General features: G+C 56.1%; 8 protein-coding genes across 8 annotated transcripts; 4 read left to right on the top strand and 4 right to left on the bottom strand.

The window, feature by feature from the left end:
• Window positions 1–857: 857 nt before the first annotated feature.
• On the top strand, window positions 858–3,837 carry CORC01_13576 (calcium/proton exchanger; the record flags this gene model as incomplete). Its single annotated transcript, XM_022625192.1, has 6 exons — window positions 858–1,552; window positions 1,984–1,999; window positions 2,053–2,160; window positions 2,217–2,288; window positions 2,341–2,418; window positions 2,470–3,837. The coding sequence occupies 6 exons, from the start codon at window positions 858–860 to the stop codon at window positions 3,835–3,837; spliced, it is 2,337 nt and encodes a 778-aa protein (XP_022468302.1).
• A 1,078-nt stretch (window positions 3,838–4,915) lies between these two features.
• CORC01_13575 (uncharacterized protein) lies at window positions 4,916–5,449 on the bottom strand (the record flags this gene model as incomplete). Its single annotated transcript, XM_022625191.1, has 2 exons — window positions 4,916–5,061; window positions 5,329–5,449. 2 exons carry the CDS (start codon window positions 5,447–5,449, stop codon window positions 4,916–4,918), a joined length of 267 nt encoding a protein of 88 aa, XP_022468301.1.
• Window positions 5,450–7,054: 1,605 nt separating this feature from the next.
• On the top strand, window positions 7,055–8,266 carry CORC01_13574 (SPRY domain-containing protein; the record flags this gene model as incomplete). Its single annotated transcript, XM_022625190.1, has 1 exon — window positions 7,055–8,266. The coding sequence occupies one exon, from the start codon at window positions 7,055–7,057 to the stop codon at window positions 8,264–8,266; it is 1,212 nt and encodes a 403-aa protein (XP_022468300.1).
• Window positions 8,267–8,393: 127 nt separating this feature from the next.
• CORC01_13573 (enoyl-CoA hydratase/isomerase) lies at window positions 8,394–9,293 on the bottom strand (the record flags this gene model as incomplete). Its single annotated transcript, XM_022625189.1, has 1 exon — window positions 8,394–9,293. The coding sequence occupies one exon, from the start codon at window positions 9,291–9,293 to the stop codon at window positions 8,394–8,396; it is 900 nt and encodes a 299-aa protein (XP_022468299.1).
• A 642-nt stretch (window positions 9,294–9,935) lies between these two features.
• On the top strand, window positions 9,936–12,175 carry CORC01_13572 (uncharacterized protein; the record flags this gene model as incomplete). Its single annotated transcript, XM_022625188.1, has 2 exons — window positions 9,936–10,051; window positions 10,267–12,175. The coding sequence occupies 2 exons, from the start codon at window positions 9,936–9,938 to the stop codon at window positions 12,173–12,175; spliced, it is 2,025 nt and encodes a 674-aa protein (XP_022468298.1).
• An 812-nt stretch (window positions 12,176–12,987) lies between these two features.
• On the top strand, window positions 12,988–15,119 carry CORC01_13571 (glycolate oxidase; the record flags this gene model as incomplete). Its single annotated transcript, XM_022625187.1, has 5 exons — window positions 12,988–13,279; window positions 13,367–14,638; window positions 14,709–14,803; window positions 14,864–14,944; window positions 15,027–15,119. 5 exons carry the CDS (start codon window positions 12,988–12,990, stop codon window positions 15,117–15,119), a joined length of 1,833 nt encoding a protein of 610 aa, XP_022468297.1.
• Window positions 15,120–17,593: 2,474 nt separating this feature from the next.
• CORC01_13570 (RNA polymerase I specific transcription initiation factor) lies at window positions 17,594–19,674 on the bottom strand (the record flags this gene model as incomplete). The annotated part of the gene is made up of 2 exons (XM_022625186.1): window positions 17,594–19,351; window positions 19,417–19,674. The coding sequence occupies 2 exons, from the start codon at window positions 19,672–19,674 to the stop codon at window positions 17,594–17,596; spliced, it is 2,016 nt and encodes a 671-aa protein (XP_022468296.1).
• A 422-nt stretch (window positions 19,675–20,096) lies between these two features.
• CORC01_13569 (pescadillo) lies at window positions 20,097–22,076 on the bottom strand (the record flags this gene model as incomplete). The annotated part of the gene is made up of 1 exon (XM_022625185.1): window positions 20,097–22,076. One exon carries the CDS (start codon window positions 22,074–22,076, stop codon window positions 20,097–20,099), a length of 1,980 nt encoding a protein of 659 aa, XP_022468295.1.
• Between the last annotated feature and the right edge of the window lie 201 nt (window positions 22,077–22,277).

The following is a 22,277-nucleotide window of genomic DNA, read 5'->3' as shown; positions in this document are numbered from 1 at the left end:
GAAGGTGTGCCGCAGTGTTGATTGCAGATCAAAAGGTCCAGTTCTCAGAACCAGGCCGACGAGGCAAATAGCAGTCAATGAGAAGAGAGGTGGGAGACCAAGTTGGAGATAAACAAAGAGGCGATGAGCAAAAGCTGAGGCTTAGTGACGGTGGTGACCCTGGAGAAATTGTGGGCGCACCACAACAGCCTGGGGCACATGACCACCGGCCTCTTGATTACTGGATCTGGCTCATCCACGGTTCATCCACCAAGACAATTTCGACCAAGGCGATTGGCCCCGGGCGAGCCAGGCGCGGTGACAGGGGGCCCCTGCGAGCTGGTTTCCCGCCGGGCCCTGCTTGTTTTGCGTATCAGAGAGACAGAGGGGACAGAGGGAGACAGACGGTGTGTACGTACCTCCACCTTACCAGTGACCAGACCTGAGCGTCCGTCCTTGCAGCGGTAGACTTCCCCGTTCCCGCCGTCCCAACGTCTCGGAGGTACCTGCTTGCTCGCCGCGGGAAGGTGTATGCCAGTCGCAAGGTGAAGTAAGGGTACGTCTCTTCCCGGTCCGTGTCTGACTGTCTGTGGCCTGGCCGCCTGGGACGTTGCCTCTACCTTATCCCCCCATATCTCCCTTTAGTCGATTCGACCTTTAAAGCATCCCTCATCTGTCGCCGTCCGACCACATTCTCTTCTAGCCCCCTTCTCTCCTTCTCCGTACTTGTTCTCCTCCCGAAGCTTGTCTTCACTACTTTTGCGTCTCTCACAAACTTCCTTGTGTTGTGTCATCGCCAATTTACAAACATCTCTTTTTTCTTTCCCCAAAGAAAACTGCACTCCAGCCGAGACACGAGTGTCCGGTCAACTATTTCGATGAAGAAAGCCTCCTCTGATCCCCCCAATATAGACCCCATACGCTCTGGCGCAGCAGCATTAGCGCATGGCGTCCCTCGCAGCTCCTCCAACCGATCCGACGGCAATCCGGCAAATATAGTCGCCAACTCAATCGACTTGTCAAGCAAGTCCTCTCTACCCGCAGCTCAGCGCAATAACACGCTCGACACGACGGCGTCCACCACCAACAGCAGCTATGGCGCCGCCAATGGCTTCTCTTCTCACATCCCCAGCTCCGCTGCCAGCAACAGCTTCACCCTCACATACCCGGATGACATCAATGACAAAACAAGTCCCCGTGACCTCGAGGATGTTGCCATATCTTCGAAGACTTCGCGGCAGGGGGCTGTCGTAGACGACGACGGTGTCATGAAGAAGAACAAAACCCCCGAGCAGAAGCAGAAACCTGGCGTATTCACCCGCTTCTACGTCACGTGTAAGATGATCCTGTTCCACAGCTGGGTCAACGTGCTCCTCGTCTTCGTGCCCGTCGGCATTATCACAAAAGCCCTCGGCGTGAGCCCCGGCATCGTTTTCGCAATGAATGCCATCGCCATCATCCCACTCGCTGGCCTGCTCAGCCACGCCACCGAGTCCGTCGCCAGCAAGCTCGGTGACACCATTGGCGCCCTCCTGAACGTGACTTTCGGCAATGCCGTCGAGTTGATTATTTTGTAAGTCATATCCACCTCTGCTGCCATTCCTCCATCCAAACCATCTTACAAAGATGGTTCTGGAGAGGTTTGCGGTGGGTATTCACATGACCCGACGTGTTGCGGCATGGCTTGGCGCCTGTCTTGGCCAAGCCGCTCACTAGATCTTGGCCCTGAATATCTCGAACCATGCAACCCTCTGAGTATCTTGGCACAGCCTTGGCTAATGCTTATTTCTCCACTTTAGCATGTATGTTTTTACCCCTCTGCGGGTGATCAAGACGAGAAAGAGACGAGAAGTCTACGCAAAAAGACACCATCACATCAATCAAGTCCTTAATCATGCAGTCTTTTCTCCCAATCTCGCTTCGCATCCCATGCCCTGGTTGCCGTTTTGATAGTATGATATGATTGCAGTTTTGCTGACATGTCCATCTTCTGTGACTCTTCAGCATCGCGCTTGTCAAGGTGAGAAAAGTCAATGTCTGACTCCAGTGGAACCATTAGCTGATTAGAATCAGAATGAAATTCGCATCGTCCAGGCGTCCCTCCTGGGCTCAATCCTGGCCAACCTGTTGCTCATTCTGGGCATGTGCTTCTTCCTCGGTGGCCTGCGCTTCCGGGAGCAGGTGAGTTCAGATGGCTCTGCACCAGGAGTTGTATGCCGTACTGATCCAGATTTCAGATCTATAACAGCACCGTCACACAGATGAGTGCTTGTCTGCTTAGTTTGAGTGTCATCAGCTTGGTGCTTCCCGTGAGTAGCGCAAACCTGCACGGATGCACCCCGGAAACTAATGCTACTCCAGACGGCCTTCCATGCTTCTTTCCAGAACACTTTCAAGGCTGAAGACCAGACCCTCAAAATCAGCCGTGGTACCAGTGTGGTGAGTATTCTGTCTCTAAACATGTCAGCGATGAATACTGACTATTTCTAGGTCCTTCTGTTGGTATACATCTTGTACCTCCTCTTCCAGCTAAAGTCGCATGCATACATGTATGAGTCTACCCCACAGCACATTGTGGATGCAGAGTCCGCCCCTGGTCCGGCTATTGGTTTCTTCGATTCCTCCAGTTCTGAAAACAGCTCCGACTCCGACTCCGATTCGGATGGCTCTAACAGCTCTGGAGGCACTGTTCGCAAGACGATGAGAAAGGTTATGCGCGCCGGTAGAAGGCGCAAGTCTAGTGTGGTTTCTGTCAACACTGACGGTCTTCCCCGGACTCGTACTTCCTCTGTCGGTACTGCCCACGGTTCTGAAGAATCTTCCAGCCGCCCAGCTATCCCTAGCTTCAATTCCGCCGGTAGCGACGAGGTTATTGAAGAAGACAAGTCCCGCAAGCACCGAAAGCATCGCAGACATCATCACAAGTACCTAAAGAGGTCGAAGAAGAGTTCCCGGAACAACGTCGCCGATGCCGAGGGCCATGAACCTTTGACCAACAACACTCTCCATAGTGGTGAACCCCGCCGTCTGGACTTTGCAAGCCCAGCCGCTAGGCCCTCGGAGCCAACTGATGCTGCTCAAACTGCCAAAACCCGTCCGGCATCTGGCATTCGCGGGCTATCTATTAAGAATCTTGCTCCTGCTGTCTTCACCACGCCAGACGAGCCGCCGTCCACGGGTCCCGCACCCCCTGCCGGCCCTGTTCCCCGAGTCCGATTTGGTATCCGCCGTACAAACTCTTTGCCCGACCGTCTGAACCAGTACGGAAATGTCCGCACCCCAGGAGGGGTGTTTCCTGCTCAGATCCCTGGTGTTGCGACTGTCACCAGTGGTCTCAGCGCCAAGGAGGAGATCGTCGACAAGGACCATCTGTCTCGCACTGCAGCCATCTTTCTCCTGCTCTTCTCCACCGCCCTTGTCGCCGTCTGTGCCGAGTTTCTTGTCGACTCCATTAACGAGGTTGTCAAGACCAGCCCGCTTGGCGAGATCTTTATCGGTCTCATCATCCTTCCCATTGTTGGTAATGCGGCAGAGCACGTCACTGCCGTTACGGTCGCGATGAAGAACAAGATGGACTTGGCCATTGGTGTCGCTGTCGGTAGCTCTATCCAGATTGCCCTCTTCATTACGCCTATTGTCGTCATCATCGGCTGGGCTTTGGACCGCGACATGTCGTTGTACTTCACCCTGTTCGAGACGGTCTGCCTATTCGTCTCGGCTTTCATCGTCAACTTTCTGGTACTCGACGGACGGAGTAATTATCTCGAGGGTGCTTTGTTGTGTGCGACGTACATCATCATCGCCGTGGTTGCCTTCTTCTACCCCAACTCGGACGAGGCGAGCTCCTTTGGCGCCTAAGCTTGGTGGTTTATGGTGGTAGTGAGATGACAGAACACCGCTTCTATTGAAGGGTTGGTCTGATGGGGAGGAGAGGCTGTTGGTGAAGAGCAGCTTACGACGCTTCATGAAATATTTCTTTCTATTTCGCTGTTGTGGCATATTTCGTATGCTGCGCGGCTCTTTTACAAGGGGACGTTTTAGGCTTGGGGTTCTAACTTTCTTGCAAGTTTGTCACAATTTCAGACTTTTTAGTTGGACGGCACATTAGCATTAGGCCTGTTTCACCGTTTCAAAGCGAGAGCAGCCACTGAGTGCCGAATACACATTTATCCTACATTAACCCTGTAAATTTTTACAATGTGACCTCTGCTGCCATGGCCACCTCACCGATACCTAAACCCAAGGGGCGTTTTCGTTTCGCTGCTGTATAACTATCGCTGATAGTGTCTCATTGTATCTATTCACTTTGCTCTTCCTGCAGAGTTTCGGAACTCGCCCTCGCCGGAGTATAGCCATCACCGATTGAGGCTTGTATTTCTCCTCTGGTCTGAGCGAGTGATCAGCACTTTCCTTCAAACACTGCTTGGAAAGGCGGTTAAATGTGCTCGTACCTCTAGACGATTTCTCATCTTGAATATAATGAACACCGCGGCACGATATTCAATCCCGCCACTCCTTTGGAGAATTTCGAGGAAGTCCAACGAAGTTGCGCTTAAGTGGTATTGGAGCTGCCCGTAGTCCTAACGGCACCTCGCAACTACCTCGTCGCATTGCGACCACAGGGCTCCGGCGTTCCTGCAGTGGAGGGCGATCCAGTCGTGAATGTCCTGCGGGGTGGTGTTCGGCGTCGGGGCGAGGGCGTCTAGCGTGCGGTTGAGGTCTCCTTCATTCCATGTGCAAACGAACTCTAGACGGTGAAAGATTGGCCCCTGGCTGCCTTCGTTTGGGTTGGCTGGAGGGGCGATCTGGCCAAGGTCGGATCCGGTGAGGAGGGGGCCGGAGGGTTCTTGGGTTAGAGCGCTCTGATAGAAAGGGGCTGACAAGGGCAGCGGCGACGGTAGTGATGGTTCACTATGGTTCCCGCTTGGTGATGAGTCTAGCGGCAATGCCGGGTCGATGTTCTCGAGCGGGGCGACGGAGTAGGCGAAGTCGGCGGAGGGCTCGAAAGGAGAGTTGAGCAAGTCGAGTCCGTGTTTACTGGAATCGAATGCCGTCGGGGCGGGCTGCTGCCGCCGCGCAGATCTGCTGGACTCCGGTTTGCCGGATTTGTCGCCGGGATCTGGCAATTGCCTGGCTTCGTTATCATTTGGACTCGGGATAGGAGGGAAAGGAGGAAGAGGAGAGCCGGTATTGTTCACGTTCGGTGCGAGGCAGTTGAGGCCGGAGTTGGACATCCATGTTTCATCGAAGCGTGCATCATTTAGATACCCCAAGCCTCCCAAACCCTCCAAGTTGATTATCCCTTGGTTGTTGTTCAGATGGGGAACACTGGCTTCGTGGCCGCTCTACCAGGCTTTGAGGTCCGATGATCCCACAGCGGCGTCGGCGTGGACGCCCTGGTTTGACGAGTCCGGGAGGCTGTAGAAGTCCTGGATGTGAGACTGCTGCTGCTGCTGCTGCTGGTCATCATCAGAGTCGAAGCCCCGACGCCATGCCGGATCGCTCATCTCTTTTCCGAGAGGCTGCGCTGTTTCGACGTGCGTAGCCGGCTTCTCCTTGAGTGACATATGCCGAGAGCAGCGTTTTAACTAAAAGATGTGCTCTTATCTATACCGTCGAAGTGTTTCATAAACCAATTCTATAGACCGTGGCGCGAGAGCAGTTGAGAATCGACTCCATGTTCACGTAGTTTCGGCCAGTCAAAGCAAGAGCAATAATGACTATTCGTTCGGCCTCTTTGAGTTCTTGGAGGGGTGGTTTCGGTTTCCCGTACAAGTATATACAAAAGTGCATAGATAGTCCTCCATTTGTTAGAAAAAGAGCATATTGGAGGAGAAGAGGAGTCCGGAGGAAGAAGTGATGGAGGGTGCTGCCTGGGGAGGGATGATATATGATGGACGTGCGTCATAAGAGTTGGTCAAGGAGCTTTGCTGTGAGTATTAATGGTTGTTTCTGAGAGGTATCGTTGGATGCGTCACTGGAGTGGGAATGAAGCGGGTGTGGTTATAAGGAAGCAACATTATCTCGTGGAGCTGCCTCCCAGGTGCCTTCCTCATCGCGCCTGGCTCCCTTACCTACCCTCGACTGATGACTTGTTTAGTCAGCAACCGAGATCAGGTTCACAGGAACGAGACCTTGTTAATACAATCCTGCTATTCTGCGAAATTTGCGACCCTTTCGGCGGCATGAGACAACCCGATGAAATCCCGCGAGGAACAAACCGCAACGTCATAACCCTCGGATTCGGGGACAATGGTTCGGTGATATGGTTCGGTGACATTGATGGATGGAAGTTTCGGCCCACCGGGTGAGCTTAAAAGCTAGCTGCGCCGACTGCTCCACACCAGTTCCGCCCGATTACGCCGGGCGGTGATCAGGGTACGCCATCTACCTTCGTGGGCGGCCTCCTCATGCCGCCGCCGTGGCTGGCGTCTCCTTTTTTGTTCAGTACATGTGTTCATCAAGGGAAGAGGGGTTAAACCGTTGGTTGCACAAAAAGTGCCTTTCTTCTGTTGTTTCTTGTTCACCTCAGTCAGTGTTACGCATGCGGTAAGGTTGCAAATTACAAAGAAAACGACGACAGGTACATCTCACTGTGGGGGAAGCTGCAGCGCCCTGCAGCAATCGCCGAAGAAAAATGGATACCAGCTGCCTACCTTATTGCGGACAGCTTCCATCCACAATGGTTCTCTCATCACTGTCCTGGGGCCAGTCAGCCTAGACTCATCTGCTACGGATACACAGCCACCTTTCTCTTCTTCATATCACGCCTCATCCACCCCCCAACGCGCATCATCACTGCTTTTCACCTACATCACTCGCGACGCTAAATATTCCCATACCTGCAAAATCTTGCACATTTGTCCCACCCCCATCGCCTGGATCGCAGTGTTTCAGAACCCACTGCTCCGTTCAAGCTCGAGCTCTATTTCGACGTCAAGGCGCGCTCCCCTCCTCCTCGCAACATTTAGCCATCCGACGCATTGTTCCGAGACACAGCGGGCCAAAATCTGACAACAGACGAACTGCATAAATCCTCCCCAGAGAGCCTCAAACCTTCTTTCTTTCCCTTAAGATGTGTTTCGGCAGCAAGGCCGACAAGGATGATACTCCAGCCCCGCGTCCTGCGCAACGGCCTTCTTCACTACAGCAAGACACCAAGATGACCAGCAACAACCAGCAGCCACAAGACGCGCCGCCAGCTGGCCCGCCTCCGGGGCAGAGTTCGGTGCAGACATATGCTCCTCCTGTCGGCCCGCCCCCGAGTCAGTCGTACGCCGCCCCGAGTGGTCCGCCGCCTGGCCGCGCCTATGACTTTGCACCTCCCTCCGGCCCGCCCCCGTCTCATGGAGGATATGCACCACCACCTGGACCTCCCCCCTCAAACCAGCGGAGTGATTACGCTCCCCCTCCGGGTCCTCCGCCGGCCCGGAATGATTACACTGCTCCTCCGCCGGGTCCTCCGCCGTCGGACTCGAAGAAACACGACTGGGAGACGGCGGTCCCCGATACTACCCTGTTTCCACCACCCCCGGCCTTCTTCAGTGGGTTTGACCGCTCTCCTGCGAATAACTCTACTGAGCAGGAGGCTGAAGCAGGCGAGGCGTGGGTGGCCCAGTATCCTCTCGTCCAGCCCATCGACCTTGACGCCAGTGCTCTGGAGGCTTTGCGCACGCATAGGATATGGCTTCTCCAGCCCCAAGGATTCCGTGGCACAATGGTCCAGCCGGTCTCGGGCAGGTGGGAAGTCACAACGCAAAGGAATGCCCCCGACAGTACCATCATCGGCTACCCGCCTCTGTATTCGGTCAAGAACAACTCTCCTCTCGCCACCGGTCATCCCTTCAAGGTCTACTACGAAGTCAAGGTCCGTGGATCAGCGAGGGAAGTAGACCTTGCCCTTGGCTTCACCGCCCTCCCTTATCCCAACTTCCGTCTCCCTGGATGGCATCGCGGCAGCCTTGCTGTTCACGGCGATGACGGACACAAGTACATCAACGACAGATGGGGCGGTAAGACTTTCACAGAACCCTTCCGTCCCGGTGAGACGCTTGGTGTCGGCATGTCCTTCACGGCTCAGGGTGGCAGCATGAGCGTTGACATCTTTTTCACCCGAGACGGTAGACTTGTTGGCAGCTGGAACCTGCACGAGGAGAGTGACGCCGAGCAAGACTTGCCGGTCACGGGACTGGAGGGGTACCATGACTTGAGTTGTGCTATTGGCACCTTCCAGAAAAATGAGTATGATATCATCTTTGACCCGAACTTATGGAAGTATAGGCCTTGAGAGCGGATACGATTGATTTAGATTTAGATAAGTGAGACATTAGGATAGACCAGCGGTCATGTGCTGCAATCAGGACGTCACTCAGTACTTCTCACATTACGATTTAATCTCCAGATGTGTACAGCAACTAAATCTTGGCTTTGACATCTGTTTCTTTCCACCACGGGTACGCAGTCGGAGAATCTTTTTCCATAGTCGCCTCGAAGCGAGGTGCCCGCTTCTGCATAAAACTGTCCATTCCCTCTTTGCTATCCTGACCGCTGAACAGATCGAAAAAGATTTTGCTTTCTAGCAAGTGAGCCTCCTCCGGCGAGCTCGGAGACCGTAAAATCATGTCCCGCATCACCCTCGCAGCCACCGTACTCACATTGGCGGCAACGTCTTCCGCGATAGCCAGCGCCCGCGGCAGAACCTGCTCCGGCTCTACAATCTCGCTGAATAAGTTGCGGAGCAGCGGGCTGTCGGCCGGGTACACGGCCCCCGTGGTGCATAGGTGGAGGGCCGGACCCGCGCCGATGAGGCGGGGCAGGTAGAAGGACGAGCAGGCCTCCATGTTGAAACCCCTACGACCAAAGACGAAGCCAATTTTTGCGTCTTTTGAAACGATGCGGATGGAGGCAGGGAGGGCCATTGTGATGCCCACGCCGACGGCGGAGCCGTTCATGGCGGCGATGATGGGTTTTGAGCAGTTGTGCATGGCGAGGGCGACGAGGCCGCCCGTGTCGCGGTGGGCGTCACGGGTGGAAGGGAGGCGGACGGGCTGGTGGAGGTCCATTCCTGCGCAAAAGGTCTTGTTTTGGGGGTCGGAGCCGGTGAGGACGATGACCTTGACGCGTGGGTCTGTGGAGAGGAGGTCGTAGGCTTTTGCAAGGGAGGAGGCCATTTCGTCTGTGAAGGCGTTGCGGGCGGATGGGCGGTTGAGGGTTAGGAGGATTACGGGGGTCGGGGAGGGTGATGTTGCTGGGTGGTGGGAGAGACTTATTTGGGGGAAGGAGAGGGTGTTGTAGCTTTCTGGGAGGTTGGACATTGTGATGGCTTTCAGAGATGAGTGATCTGGTGGTCAATGTAGCAAGGTCAAGATTCGTGATGATGAATTATGTCTTTTCAATGTAGGTGGTCGATTCAAGATTTTGTGATTGTAGGTAAATGGGACTGATATGAGGTTCGTGTGGACTAGATCTATGGCATCGTTGGGTTCGAGCTTGAGGTTTGGAGATTGGGGGGGGGAAGGCCGCTTCCAACCGGATACCGAGGTCCGGTATGGTAGAGTTATCAACGCTCATGCGGAGTAAGTCCAGCGTGTACCAGGGACTGGCTTGTTTGCGAATTGTTATCAAACCTTGAGTAACTTTTCACTTGACAGGAATGTAGGCCAGTTTTCCGCGACGAAGCCGATGAATAAGGTTGATGACCAACTTTCTAAGAGACACACTCATGAGACCATGTAGTGAGACCTCTTCACCGACACTCACCGAGTGCACTTTTGTAATGACACCGATAAGAGCTCACTCGATAAGGTACCTTAGCAAGGTAGCCGGCGACAGTGCCCCTTTACCGTGCACTCTGACCTTGGCACAGTACGGCTGACTCAAACAACCACTTGCGCAGCAACGAGGCCCTGGGAACCTTCAACCAAAGACGCACTCAACCATATTGCAGACTCCAGAGCATGGTCTATGATTGGGATGCCCAAGAGAAGCTATGTTTTCAGCTGTATATCAACGAGAAAAGGTCCTTAGAGGACATCATGGAGTACCTCAAAATCCACCATGACTTTGCGCCCTGGTGAGTCAAGTTCTCCCATTCTCCTTCAACCTTGTCTTCCCCTGTGATGCCCGTCCACCCACCCGCACTTCGTGGTTTCTCTCGCCGGCCGGACCGTCCGATCCACCCAGCAAAGCATCCCTTTTCCACAACCACACGACCGGGGGGGAGGGGGGGAGTACAAGAATCCGGGGTAAAGGCTGTGCGCGGCTAACCGAAACATAACCTCCCGGCAGCAAGCGAGCCTTCCAGACCCAGTTCCGCAAGTGGGATTTCCCTTCAAAACAGAACCCGGCATACAAGAACGGCCGACTGGTCGCGCGCATCAAGGAACTATGGGAGCGCAACCTGTCCCAGCGGGAGATGCTAGCCGTCTTAAAAGAGGACGGGTTTGACATTAAGAAGCGTGAGCTGATCCGCGTGAGGACGAAGAACCGGTGGCTCCTGAAGGCTGCGAATGGCGAGCGGTCCAAGGAGGAGTCGGAGTCGGATTCGGGTCCCGGCCCGCAGCAACCCGCCGTGATCGCCACCGACAATGGTTTCGAGACTCAGGATGACGGCCGGCGAATGTCGAATGGTGGGGGGGTCATGACCCCTGATACTCTGACGGATCACGAGATGCTCGGGTCACTGCAGAACGAGGGGTTCGGCGAGGCTTGGGACAAGGAGAGTAACAGGAGGAAGAGGCGGCGGCTGAGAGCCTGGGAGGCTGCAGCCCATGATGCTCCCTCCATCGCCCCGCGCTTCCCTTCGGAAACCACGCTCGACGAGGCCAAGGCCATTCTCGGGCTGGCGACCGACGTGTACCGTCATGTGCGGACCACATTTGCCCGGCTCTGCGAGGAGTCTGGCATCGTCAAGAAGACGATTGCGGGACCCGATAGATGGGAAACTGTCAAGGACCGGCTCGTCCGGGAGACGCCGCAGCTTCGGGCCGTCATGTGGGAATCCAGGGACAATAACGAGTCCAAGAAGTTGGCGCTCGACGTCATATGTACGGACATCACGAAGCGGGCGCGGACGCTGGAGAAGCGGATCACGCTCGCCCAGGCGAAGAACGTGCTCGGGATCAACCCCGAGGAGGCCAGGATTCTCCGCGCGGCGTTTGAGAATATTCTCAGAGAGGAGGGGCTCAGTTGCAAGTCCGAGGCCGGGCCGGCGCAGTGGGGCAAGCTCAAGGCGAGATGGGAGGCTGGGTCGGAGCTGGTGCGGCGGATTATTGCGCTTGAGGGAGATGGTGATCCCGCCGCTCATACTGAAAAGGAGCGGGCTTTGGATGTCATCGCGAGGGATGTAATGAAGAGGCTGAGGGACGATATCTCGAGGAAGCATCAGCCGCGGAAACGGGGCGGCGTTACTCAACAGGCGCAGCTGAGTTGCGATCCTGGGCATCAAGAGGGCGTGCAGGGAAACCATGCGCAATCTACACAGCCAGAAATGGTTGATGATTTTGGAGACCAAGATGACTTGGGCGGCGGTCAATACGTTGATGCTAGCCAGGTGCCGCCTCCCATGGGGTTGGTTGCCAGCTCGGGTGGAAGCCAACAACCCCAGATGCTCATGCCCACCGTGTCTATGCAAGTCCAGGCCGCCGCCGCTGCCGATCCGATGGGTCATTCTGCGGCACGGATACTCTCCTCGGCGCTCCTCGGTCAGGCGAACATGGCGGCGCTGGACTCTCATCATATGGGCTCGTCTCTCCTATTAGAAGCCGACGCGCAGGCGGCGTTCGTGGACCAGCATTACGCGCAGCAATTCGCCACTGCCGCCGCGGCGCAGCAACCCGTCTTCAACACTCACGCGCCACCGTCGCCGCTACCCCGGCCGCAGCAGCCGTCGCTGTCCTCCACAAGCGTGGCCGTCTACCTGCGTCTGCACCCGTCCTCCACGTTCGTGACAACTTCCCCTATTTGGATCGCGACGCTGAGCTCGCATTCCGTGCAGGAGCTGCGACACGCGGCGGCGAGCAAGTTCCCGGGGGCGATTTGTCTCCGGCTCGAGGGGGTGCTTAAGGACGGGAAGGGGGCCGAGATGCCGTTGCAGATTGAACAGGACCCGGAGCTTGCTGCGTATCTGGCGCATTTGCGGGGCGCTGCTACGCCGACGTTTAATGTGCAGCTTATTCCGGGGTGGAAGACGAGTTGAGATGCCCAGGACGGGGGAATGACTAGTGGATAGGGAGGTTTCTACTGGGTGCATGTCATTATAGTGAGGTTCACGAGTCCAGACAGGCGGAACAGGTGGGTCGTTGTTGAGCTGTGATGTTGGGCTGTTTCCCCTCCCATAGAGCGCGGCAAGCCGATGCCGGTGTTTGCAATGTGATCAAACCATTGCTGACGAACTGGATGGCACCTGCGTCGGAACTTACTGATTTACTGCCTAATCAATGCTGAATTTTCGTAAGAATATACAGTCAGCCATTGCATGTTCGTTATCTATCGTGCCGTCAATGCAGGCTTCTCCGCCTTGCTAGCACGCCATCCCATTTGCCAGACTATCCTCGGCGTTGGTAAGCGGACGGAAGGGCGACAAGCAAGGACACGGTGAAAAAAGTGGAATTCCACCGGCCGGGCATACCACGGAAGTCCCACAACCACCCCCGCTTCCGGGCCGGTCAATCCTTATCCCCGATAGGCCTGCAGGATGCAACTCTGCTGCAGGGCGCCTGCAAGGATTACATTTCGCCATCCGAGCTCCAGAAGTGCTCAGACGGATGCAGCTCCACCCAGCTATCTTACAAATATTCCTTTTACCAGGAACCTACTTATCGCCGCGCACCTCTCCTCACGAACACTGCACCCCCTCCTCTCAACTGTCTTCTGGAGCTCCGAACTCGGATGGCTTGAAGCTTGCCTCTGCAACCGCTGATCAATTGAAGCTCTCCAGCACGTGTACGACAGAAAGCCGCATCCCCGACCTCCCCTCTACCACCATCACCACCGAGTCGATCAAGCGCAATGGCGCATCTCAGAGCTCGAGCTCCACAGGCAGCTCTGCAAGGTCTGAGGGCTGCGAGTCCGGCCCCGCGCCGGCGATGTGTCGCCCTTGCTGGTACCGCGCGGCATATGTCGAGCGAGCGCAACAGACCCGATAGGCCGGCGACGAACGAGGAGAAGCAGGGCCGGACGTTCCAGGGCCAGGTCGTCGGCAGCATCACCCAGCGTCTGGCGCGCGAGAAGGCGGAGCGGGAGAGGTTCGCCGCCGAGCGGGAGAAGACAGGCAACAGCAGGAATCTGGCGTACACATTTGGTAAGTCCTGATGCTCCGAAGCAATGACGTTGCCGCCGCCGTTGGGGAGGATTGATGCAGTAGCTAATGCGCCTCGTGTGCTGGCAGTGCTACTCACCACGATGGGTGTTTCGTACTACCTGGGCACCCTCGTACCCCCGAAACCCAGCGAAGAGTCGACCCTGCCGCTCGCCAAGACAACTGCGCCGGTTCACAAGCTCAACAAGGAGAACCTCGAGGCCGCCTGGGCCGACTTTGTCAGCATTGTCGGCAAGGAGCACGTTAGCACGACCCCCGGCGACCTCGAGCACCACGCCGACTCGGTGTGGTCGTCGCACTCTGCCAAGCCCGAAGAGCGGCCGTTCTGCGTCGTGTTCCCCAGCACCACTGAGGAGGTGTCCGAGATCATGAAGATCTGCCACCAACGGCGGATCCCTGTCGTCGGCTACAGCGGCGGCACCAGCCTCGAGGGCCACTTCACCCCGACCCGCGGCGGCATCTCCATCGATTTCGGACGTATGAACAAGGTCCTGAAGCTACACCAGGAGGACCTCGACGTTGTCGTGCAGCCTGCCGTCGGGTGGGAATCGCTCAACGACCAGCTGGCGCAGACAGGCCTCTTCTTCCCCCCAGACCCGGGCCCCGGCGCCATGATTGGCGGCATGATTGGTACCGGGTGCAGCGGCACCAACGCCTACCGCTACGGCACCATGCGCGAGTGGGTTTTGAGCTTGACGGTTGTGCTGGCCGACGGCACCGTCATCAAGACGCGGCAGCGCCCGCGCAAGAGCTCCGCCGGCTACGACCTCACCAAGCTCTTTATTGGGTCTGAGGGCACGCTGGGCCTCGTCACGGAGGCCACGCTCAAAGTCACGACGAAGCCGGCGTTCACCTCCGTCGCCGTTTCCGCGTTCCCCACGATCCGCGACGCGGCCAACTGCGTCTCAAAGGTGGTTGCCGCGGGCATCCCCGTGGCGGCGGTGGAGATCCTAGACGACCTGCAAATGCAGTGCATCAATAAGGCCGGCATGACGTCCAAGGCGTGGGCGGAGGCGCCAACGCTGTTTTTCAAGTTTTCTGGCACGGAGACGGGCGTGAAAGAGCAGGTGGCGCTGGTGAAGCAGCTGGCGAGCAAGGCCGGCAGCAAGACGTTCGACTTCGCCAAGAACGAGGAAGAGCAGCAGGAGCTTTGGAGCGCGAGAAAGGAGGCGCTGTGGAGCACGATGGCTGTCAAGCGCGAGGGCGACTACGTGTGGACTGGCGATGTCGCTGTGCCGACGAGCAGGTTGCCCGACATTATTGAGGAGACCAAGGAGGCTATGGCGAAGAGTGGGCTGTTTGGTACCATTGTTGGACATGTTGGGGATGGAAACTTCCACAGTGAGTTTTGTTCACGCGTGGGGACGCGCATATTGTTCCCTGTCATGGAGGGAGTGCTAATTTGTTGCAGCCATTCTACTTTACAATGACCAGGAGCGCAAGAGGGCCGAGCACTTGGTTCACAATATGGTCAAAAGAGCCGTCGAGATGGAGGGTACTGTCACGGTATGTCCTCGTTCAACGTTGGCTAGCGATGAATGCCGGTTTCGCTGACAAAGTTTCTAGGGCGAGCACGGTGTCGGACTCGTCAAGAGAGACTATCTCCCCCACGAGCTGGGCGAGTCTACCGTCGATACCATGAGACAAGTGAGTCCTTTCCCTTCCCCCCAGCTCTCCACGTTTGATGCACATTCGGGAGTCAAGTGCTAACTTTGGATGCCTCTCACAGATCAAGAAGGCCCTCGACCCCCTCTGTCTACTCAACTGCGATAAGATTGTCAGGGTGCAGCCGCCCAAAGCCGGCGAAGTGAGCGAGTGGTGAAGCGGACGAGGTTGTATCAGATAATGTTTCCGATTCCAGGACTTGGTGTAGGACTAAAGAGGCTGGGGGAGCGAGCGAATGAGAAATTCGCTGGCATCAATAACTCCTGTATATATACATCTCCCTGATGCGTCGGTTGACCTAGGTAGCTGGGATCGGCGCACATGAACGAGTATCCTTTCAAAGAATCAAAGAGTCATTGGTCCTACGTAGCCCAGGAGCATGTGGTTGTGGTTGTTTCTCTAACCAGATGATGGTTTCCGCAATCCGTTCGGGCTAGTGACGCAAGGCATATTCTCTCTCTACCAACCTCAGCAAAGAAAAGAAAACAAAGACATTCTTTAAATGATCGTATTCAACATAGTTCGTTGATTGTACATCAGCCAAACTGGTCAAAAATTGAAAAATGAAAGGGACGAGACTCGAACTCGCGCGGGTTGCCCCACCAGGAAACAGATGTTAAGCTGACCTTAACCTGGCGCCATAACCAACTCGGCCACCCTTCCGTGGTTGATGATGGTTCTAGAGCAAAAGGGATATATATTCCTCCCAGTGCATGGCTGGAACTTTTGCAAATCTCCTCCTTCCCATCGATCACCATCGCCGTCACTTCTCTATCTCCTTCTTCTCATGCTCCAGTTCCGGGCCATCACGGGTCGAGCATCTCTTCTTCGTAATCATATGGGGCCTCTTCTTCTCATCTGCGCTTTCTCCAAAGACACATTTGATCCACGATGCCATCCGGTACAAGGGACTCGGTTCGTTTTCCTCCGCCCAAAATAGTAGTTATAGTATCCCTCCATGAGTTGAAAAGAGTAGTCCGCCGACACGTGCTCTCCGTTTCTGGTAAACGGCTGTACCGCGAAAAGATTGCGGAACCTGAATGGGAACGGTGCGTGAGTAAGGTAGGTGGCCGATGAGAGCCCTTCAACGGGAACCGACGATACCAATCCGTCGGGCTCCTCCCGATTTTCGGGTCCCAGAACATCGGGATGCGGTGGTGATCTTTGAATAATCTTGCAGCGACCGAGTGACATGATGCGCAAGCCTGCTTGAAGTTTTCGACTGTAGAATGACGAATCAGCAAGGACTTGTTAAGGTTTGTTGCCGAAGTAACTCCCAGACAGGCGAATGAATCTCGAGAAAAAAAACGCACCTGGACTGTTCAACCTACCTTTCCATCCCCAGCTCGGTCTCTGACCTCCAATTCTTGTCCCGGATGTCTTCCGCAGCTGGCTCAATAGGCTTCTGACCTAGATCCGCGAGTCCGTCTGTCAGAGTTGGGTTGTTGCCCCATTGCAAGCTGCTGACTGTGATGATGCGTCCCCACGGCTACAATTTTGTCCTGGTATCAGGAAAGACCCGGGAAATAGTGAAAGGTTGCAAATGTCAAGAGCGTGGGGTTGCGGCTTGCGTTATTGTCCGGTTCATTTTGTCTTCATACATGTAAACACCCAGCCGATCGGGGCCTTATCGTCCCGGACGGCTCAGTCTACCTGTATTAGGCACATGTCGGAGGCGAACGCATTGCGGACGGTAGCACTAGCGAGTCTTCCCGAGTTCTCGTCTAGGTTCTTGCTGTTCTTGAGATCGGCGATCACCCGGGAGAAGATCAGCTCCGAACATGCAAAGGGCAGAGTGTGAGGGACGAAAGCTTAAATACCGGTCGATGTTGTCCAGTGTGGATATGTTAAGCTTTTGGGTAGTCTCTGAAGAGGAGGGGGATTCCCGTTCTGTAAGCTCGCCTTTCACACGCGATATATGACACTGTGATGGTGGCACGAGATGGTGGCACGAGATGCCTCCAGCCACAGGTCGATGCGGCGGATGCACTCAAGTGCCATCGGCATCTGCCACCTTCCGTCGTTGTGTATTTTTGTCATCGAGCCAACCTACCAGTGTCCGCTGGTTACGCGGCATCTGAGAATGATTATTGTCCCGCAATGTGCCCAAAGCAATGTTCAGCCAGCCTTAATCCGCCACCTTGCAGTGCGCAGGAAGATCTTCTATTTTTAAAGTGCTGGGGCAGAATAAGTAGCTATGTGCCATTCCGAGTCGGGATGCTTCCTGAACGAAGCTACTAGGAAAACATATCGAATCATTAAGTTGTAGAACCCGCATGCCTAAGCTTGTGGTTCCTGGATCGTTTCCGAATGGCAGTGAGCTTGCACGTCAACACACACGAGAAATAGTGCGTGCTATCCCCTTGACCGCCCAGAGGTCAGGAGAACGCATGTAGCCATGTGCTTATTTTATAGATTGACATGTAGCTCAGCTTGTGGAGAACATCATCAAGGCCCAAAGTCACTGGTGAGATTTTGTCTGGCAGGGTTAACTCATCTTCAAACCCTGTGTAAGATATTCGACATCTTAGGATAAGGCACTGGATGTTGATAGCGAGATCTTCTACCATAACAAATCATGGCTAGATTCTTCTGTTACATCGAACCTCGACTGGAAATACCCGTCTCAGCTCAAGTGGAATCCAAAACGGTCTCCTCAACACCACTCCCTCTGTCACTCCCGCCGTCGCTCCCATCCATTCTCCGCCGCCGAAAATGCCGCTTCCGCTTCCTCTTCCCCGTGTCCTCGGCCCTCCACCCCTTCCTGGCCCGAATAGGCTTCAGGAACCCGTCAATGTGTACCGCGCCGAGCATCTCGTCCTCGCTCTCTACATCGTTGCCCACATCCCCCGCTCGCCCCGGATGGATCGTCGCCACGTGTCGCTGCAAGTTAGCCCTCCGCCCGAATCCCTCCAGGGCGCGCTCGCAACCCGCCACGGGGCAGTAGAACAGCCCAACGGACGACGTGCGAGATGCGCTTCGCGCTCTGCCTGCCGTCGTCCCTATGCTCCGTCCGCGCGCCGCGGCGTCAGAGTCGCTTGGCGGAATGCTATCTCGGGCCAGACTGTTCTGTCGAGGTGTGCCGAGACGCCGAGCCTTCATGAGGGTTCTTTCGTCCTCCGATTCTTCCGCGCTGGACGTCGCTGAGGCGGCGCCGCCGTCGCCACAGCGGTTGCCGCTGCCGCCGGGGAGGTACCGCGTCCTCTGAGGCTTCGGTCCCTTGGATGCCGGTCCCTCGAGCAGAGTCTGCATCTCCATCCCCTGGCCAAACAAATCGGCGCAGCGCTGCGCCGCCCTTGCGACGACTTCGGGTTTAAAGCCAGAGAGAGATGCCGCTCCAATGATATCGCTCCAGTCTCGCAGCCCCCAGCTTCCCAGCATCGTCTCCCGGGCTTTTTCCCTGGCCTCAGCCCGCGCCTCCGCCGGCAAGTCACGCTTCTTCCTCGGCGACCTTGACCTCGACGTCTCAATCCCCGATTGATCCGCGTTTTTAACGCCGTCGTCTCCTGCCTCATTATCACCTCCATCCTCTTCTTCATCCGACGAGAACGGGATCCGCTTCTTCTGCTCCCTCGCAACCCGAATTTTCATCTCCTTCTCCGTCTCCCCGGGGAGCGGAAGCTGCGCCTTCTTCGGCCTGCCTCTCCTCTCGAGCGCCCTCGTCCACTCGGGCTCCGGTGTCCTAGGCGCCTTGCTCCGAGGCCGACCTCTCTTCTTGCGCTTAGACGCCGAAGACGCCCGCGACGCCGCGGACGATACGCTAGCAGCGTCCGAGGCGTCGCCCTCCACGTCGGTCGCGGAGGCGGATGAGTCGGTCATGTAGCTCAGGCCCGCGAGGCGGGAGTTGTGAAGAGTCGTGAGGGTGTTGTCGAGGGTGGAGAGGATGTGCCGGACCGAGGGCCGGAGGAGGTCGGCAGAGAGGTCGTCGTTGGCAGAGACGACTGGTTCGTATGTCTTGCGGCGCTTCGCTTTCTCGCCCTCGATCTCGGACTCTGCTCGCGCGCCTTCTCGGGCTGAAGGTCCGTCCTCTCCGTCGCTGCCACCTTCGGAGGCTGCGGACGAGTGCGCTGACATGGAAGACGCCGCTGTTCTCTCGAAGGCAGATTCATCCCGTGTCCTCGCAGCTTCTCGCTTTTGAGCTTTGCGCTGCCGGCGAAGGAACCGCTCTTTCGCTTGGCGCAAAATCGTAGCCGTGATCTCTTCTTCTAATGCTGTGCTGGGGAGCTGCCCCTTCTTGGAACGGGTGGTGAAACCGTCGTCCTCATCGTGGGTGTCTTTTAAAAAATCGTCGCCAGGCACGACTCGCGAATTCATGGGCCACGCGGTCCACGAACTTGGCGGACGCCATCCCCCGCTGTCGACAATCTCTTCCAATGGTCTATCAATATCCTAAAAAAAAAAAGTTAATGACTTGGAAGGCGTCGCGGGGACGGTGGGCTACTGGCAAAACCTACCGCTGTATCAGGCTCTTCGGCCGCGCTTGGGCGCACTGCACGATTTCGCAGCGCGAATGCGTTATACAGGTGCACTGCCAGGTCGCGATTCCGAAGCTGCTCCATGGAGCGGTGAAGGAGTCGCTCTTCTTGCGTGATGGTTTGCCATGTTGCCCTGTTGCCCCTCCAGCGATTGGGTCTGGTCTCATAAAGCTCTTCCGAGTCGACGGAGCGAATCTCATCGGTGTCGAGGTCCCACGATTCTTCGTTTGTCGTCATGACCTGGATATGATACCCAATGTAGCAGCAGTATTTTCGATTCACATATGAGAGAAATAGACACCAGTTGATGGGGCTCAAATGAAAAGTACTAAGAAATGGATGAACAACAACCGTTTTCAAAGTGGGTTGGAGCGAGGTGAAGAGGGAAGGAAAAATGGATCCACCCACATCTCACCGAAACTCACCTTGAGGGTCAAACGGGCAGTCTACCTACCGTGTGTTCAGAGCACTCTGTACGGACTCACTCACAAAGCCGTACTACCAACATTTCACCAGTTTTGGGAAGATTACGATTCATGTGTCCCAGGCATGTATTTCTCTTCCAAACACCACAATTATGGTATAACAAACGCCTACTGCACATTCTAGAAGAAACAAAACACAAACAAGCTTTTTTCTCTTCTTCTTCACCATCTCCTCTATGCCTTGGCCTTCTTGTTGGCCAGCTGCTTCTCCAGCCTTCTCCTCTTGGCACGCAGCTTCTCGTCCTCTGCGCTCTTCTTGTTATTGGTGTACTGCATCTGCTCAAACAGCTTTCTCTTCTTCTTGCTCAACATGCCCTTGGCCCGCTCGATATCCTCCGCCTCCTCGGCCACCTTCTTAGCGTGCGCCTTACGGGCCGCCTCCTTCTTGGTCTTTGGCTTGGCCGCCTTGTGCTTGACGGCGCCACCCGTGAGCTCGGCCTCGAGCTCAAGCTGGCGCTGCGCATCCGCATCGTCGTTCTCGGACCCGGCCTCGTCCTCATCCTCGGAGACTCCGTCAAAGTCGGAGCCCTCGCCATCCTCGCCCTCCTCTTCCTCGTCGGAGCCGGCAACGTCCATGTCGCCAGCGTCCACGTCGTCGGCCATCTCCTCGTCGCTCTCGGCAAGAGCCTCGCCTTCGGGCTCCTGCTCCTCGAGAGACACGGTCGGGTCGTACGCGCCCTGCACTTGCCTGACAAAGGGGCTGAGATGGGGAGGGAGCTGGGCGCCGGGGGCGTATTGATCCGGCTGCTTGAGCTCCTCCTCGTTGACACTGTCCCACACCCATTGGGGTTGGACGTATATCCGGCCGGGGATGCGCTGGTTGGGCGCAAGCTTCTGAGATGTCTGGTTATCCTCGCCATCACCTTCCTCGCTGTTGGCCGCGTAAATCGGAGGACGGTCAACGATCTGGTGGGTAATGGACGGGTCGCGCTCATCGGTGGTGAACGCACCCTCGCCGAGGACGGCATCCCAGCCGATGCGCTTGCAGCCGAACGATCGCAGAAGGAACTCCAGGGGTTGTCTAGGGGTTTCACGGGAGAGGTAGAACGTGCAGTTGGCGAACAGCTTGCCTCTGTCGGAGCTCGAGTGCACAGGTTGGGGCAGGACGTCACCGCCGGGCGCCGCGGGCTCGAACTTGTCAATGGCGTTTGTGGGTTCTTCTGTGGACTCGGTGTGCTCCTCCGGCTTGCTCTCCTCCTTGTCAGCATCCGAAGACTTGAGCTTCTTGATGACCTTGTTAACTGCGGCCTGAGTCTTGGGATCGACCTGGTGCTCGGTCTCGCCGTTGGTGATCTGTTTCTGCTCCTCGGGGGCAGCGAGGTTCTGGCCCTCAATGGTGAAGGCGGCAAGCTCGGCAGACTGGTTGTCCTTGGTCTGGTCGAACTTGGGCGGGTACTTGAGGCCGAGACCGGTGTACAGACGGAAGTTGATGAAGCCCAACAGCGTCATGTAGAACTCGACAAAGGTTCCCATGATGCGGAAGTCGACATCGCCAACAACCCTCTGGTTGAACTTGTAAGGCACCAACCACAAGACATCCTCACCGTTAATGTTCGCCTGGTAGTAAATACCCTTAATCGAAAGGAAGGACTTGGTAACGCTCTGCGACACGATGAGGTAGTGCTGGAACTCGAGGGTCAACCGCTCGCAGCGTGCAATCATCTTGGCGGGAACGGAGGACGTCGAAGGCAGGTTGGCGAAAAGGAAGAGCATGGACAGGCAGTCGTCAAGGTCCCTCACGGCATCGACAAAAGTCGGGTATCGCTCTCTGATGACGTGGTCGAGGGTGTATCTCGGCTTGCCAGTCTCCTCGGGCCTGGCGGCGTTCTTCTCCAAGCGCTTCGCATCGCCAACGTCGCCGCGGCCGAGGGCGCGCGAAATCTTCTTCTCGAGAGCCTTTTGATCGCGGAACTTGAGCAGCAGCGGCTCGTGCAGGAGGTACTGGATGTCCTTGGCGTAGTAGAAGGTCGTCGAGGCGGTCGAGGACTTGGAAACCTTCTTCTTGCTGCGCGGCTCGCGAGGGTAGATTCCCTTCCAGATGCAGAGCTTGCGGAAGTCGGGCAGGCTGATCTGCAGCTTGCGGATAGCCTGGTTTCTTGTGACATAGTTCTTGGCCGCTCCGGCCTCTCCCTTCTTCTTGACTCTTCCCGCCATTTTTGCGAATTGGCGTGGTTGTGTTGTCGAAAAATTGACTTGGAGAGAAGGGTATGTGTTTGGGCGGGTTTAGAAGCTCTCCAGGACTTCTGGCCGTGGCGGGGCACCAGTCTCGACTTTCTCTCTGAACTTTTTTTCCATTGAAATTTTCTGCCAGCGATTGACCGCTCCCTCGCCAGCCGAGACGGGACTAGCGACAGT

Source organism: Colletotrichum orchidophilum (assembly GCF_001831195.1).
Source record: "Colletotrichum orchidophilum strain IMI 309357 chromosome Unknown Scaffold_200.1, whole genome shotgun sequence".
Taxonomy (NCBI): domain Eukaryota; kingdom Fungi; phylum Ascomycota; class Sordariomycetes; order Glomerellales; family Glomerellaceae; genus Colletotrichum; species Colletotrichum orchidophilum.
Note: the sequence above shows the minus strand (reverse complement) of the source record. Positions and strands in the feature narration are given on the sequence as shown.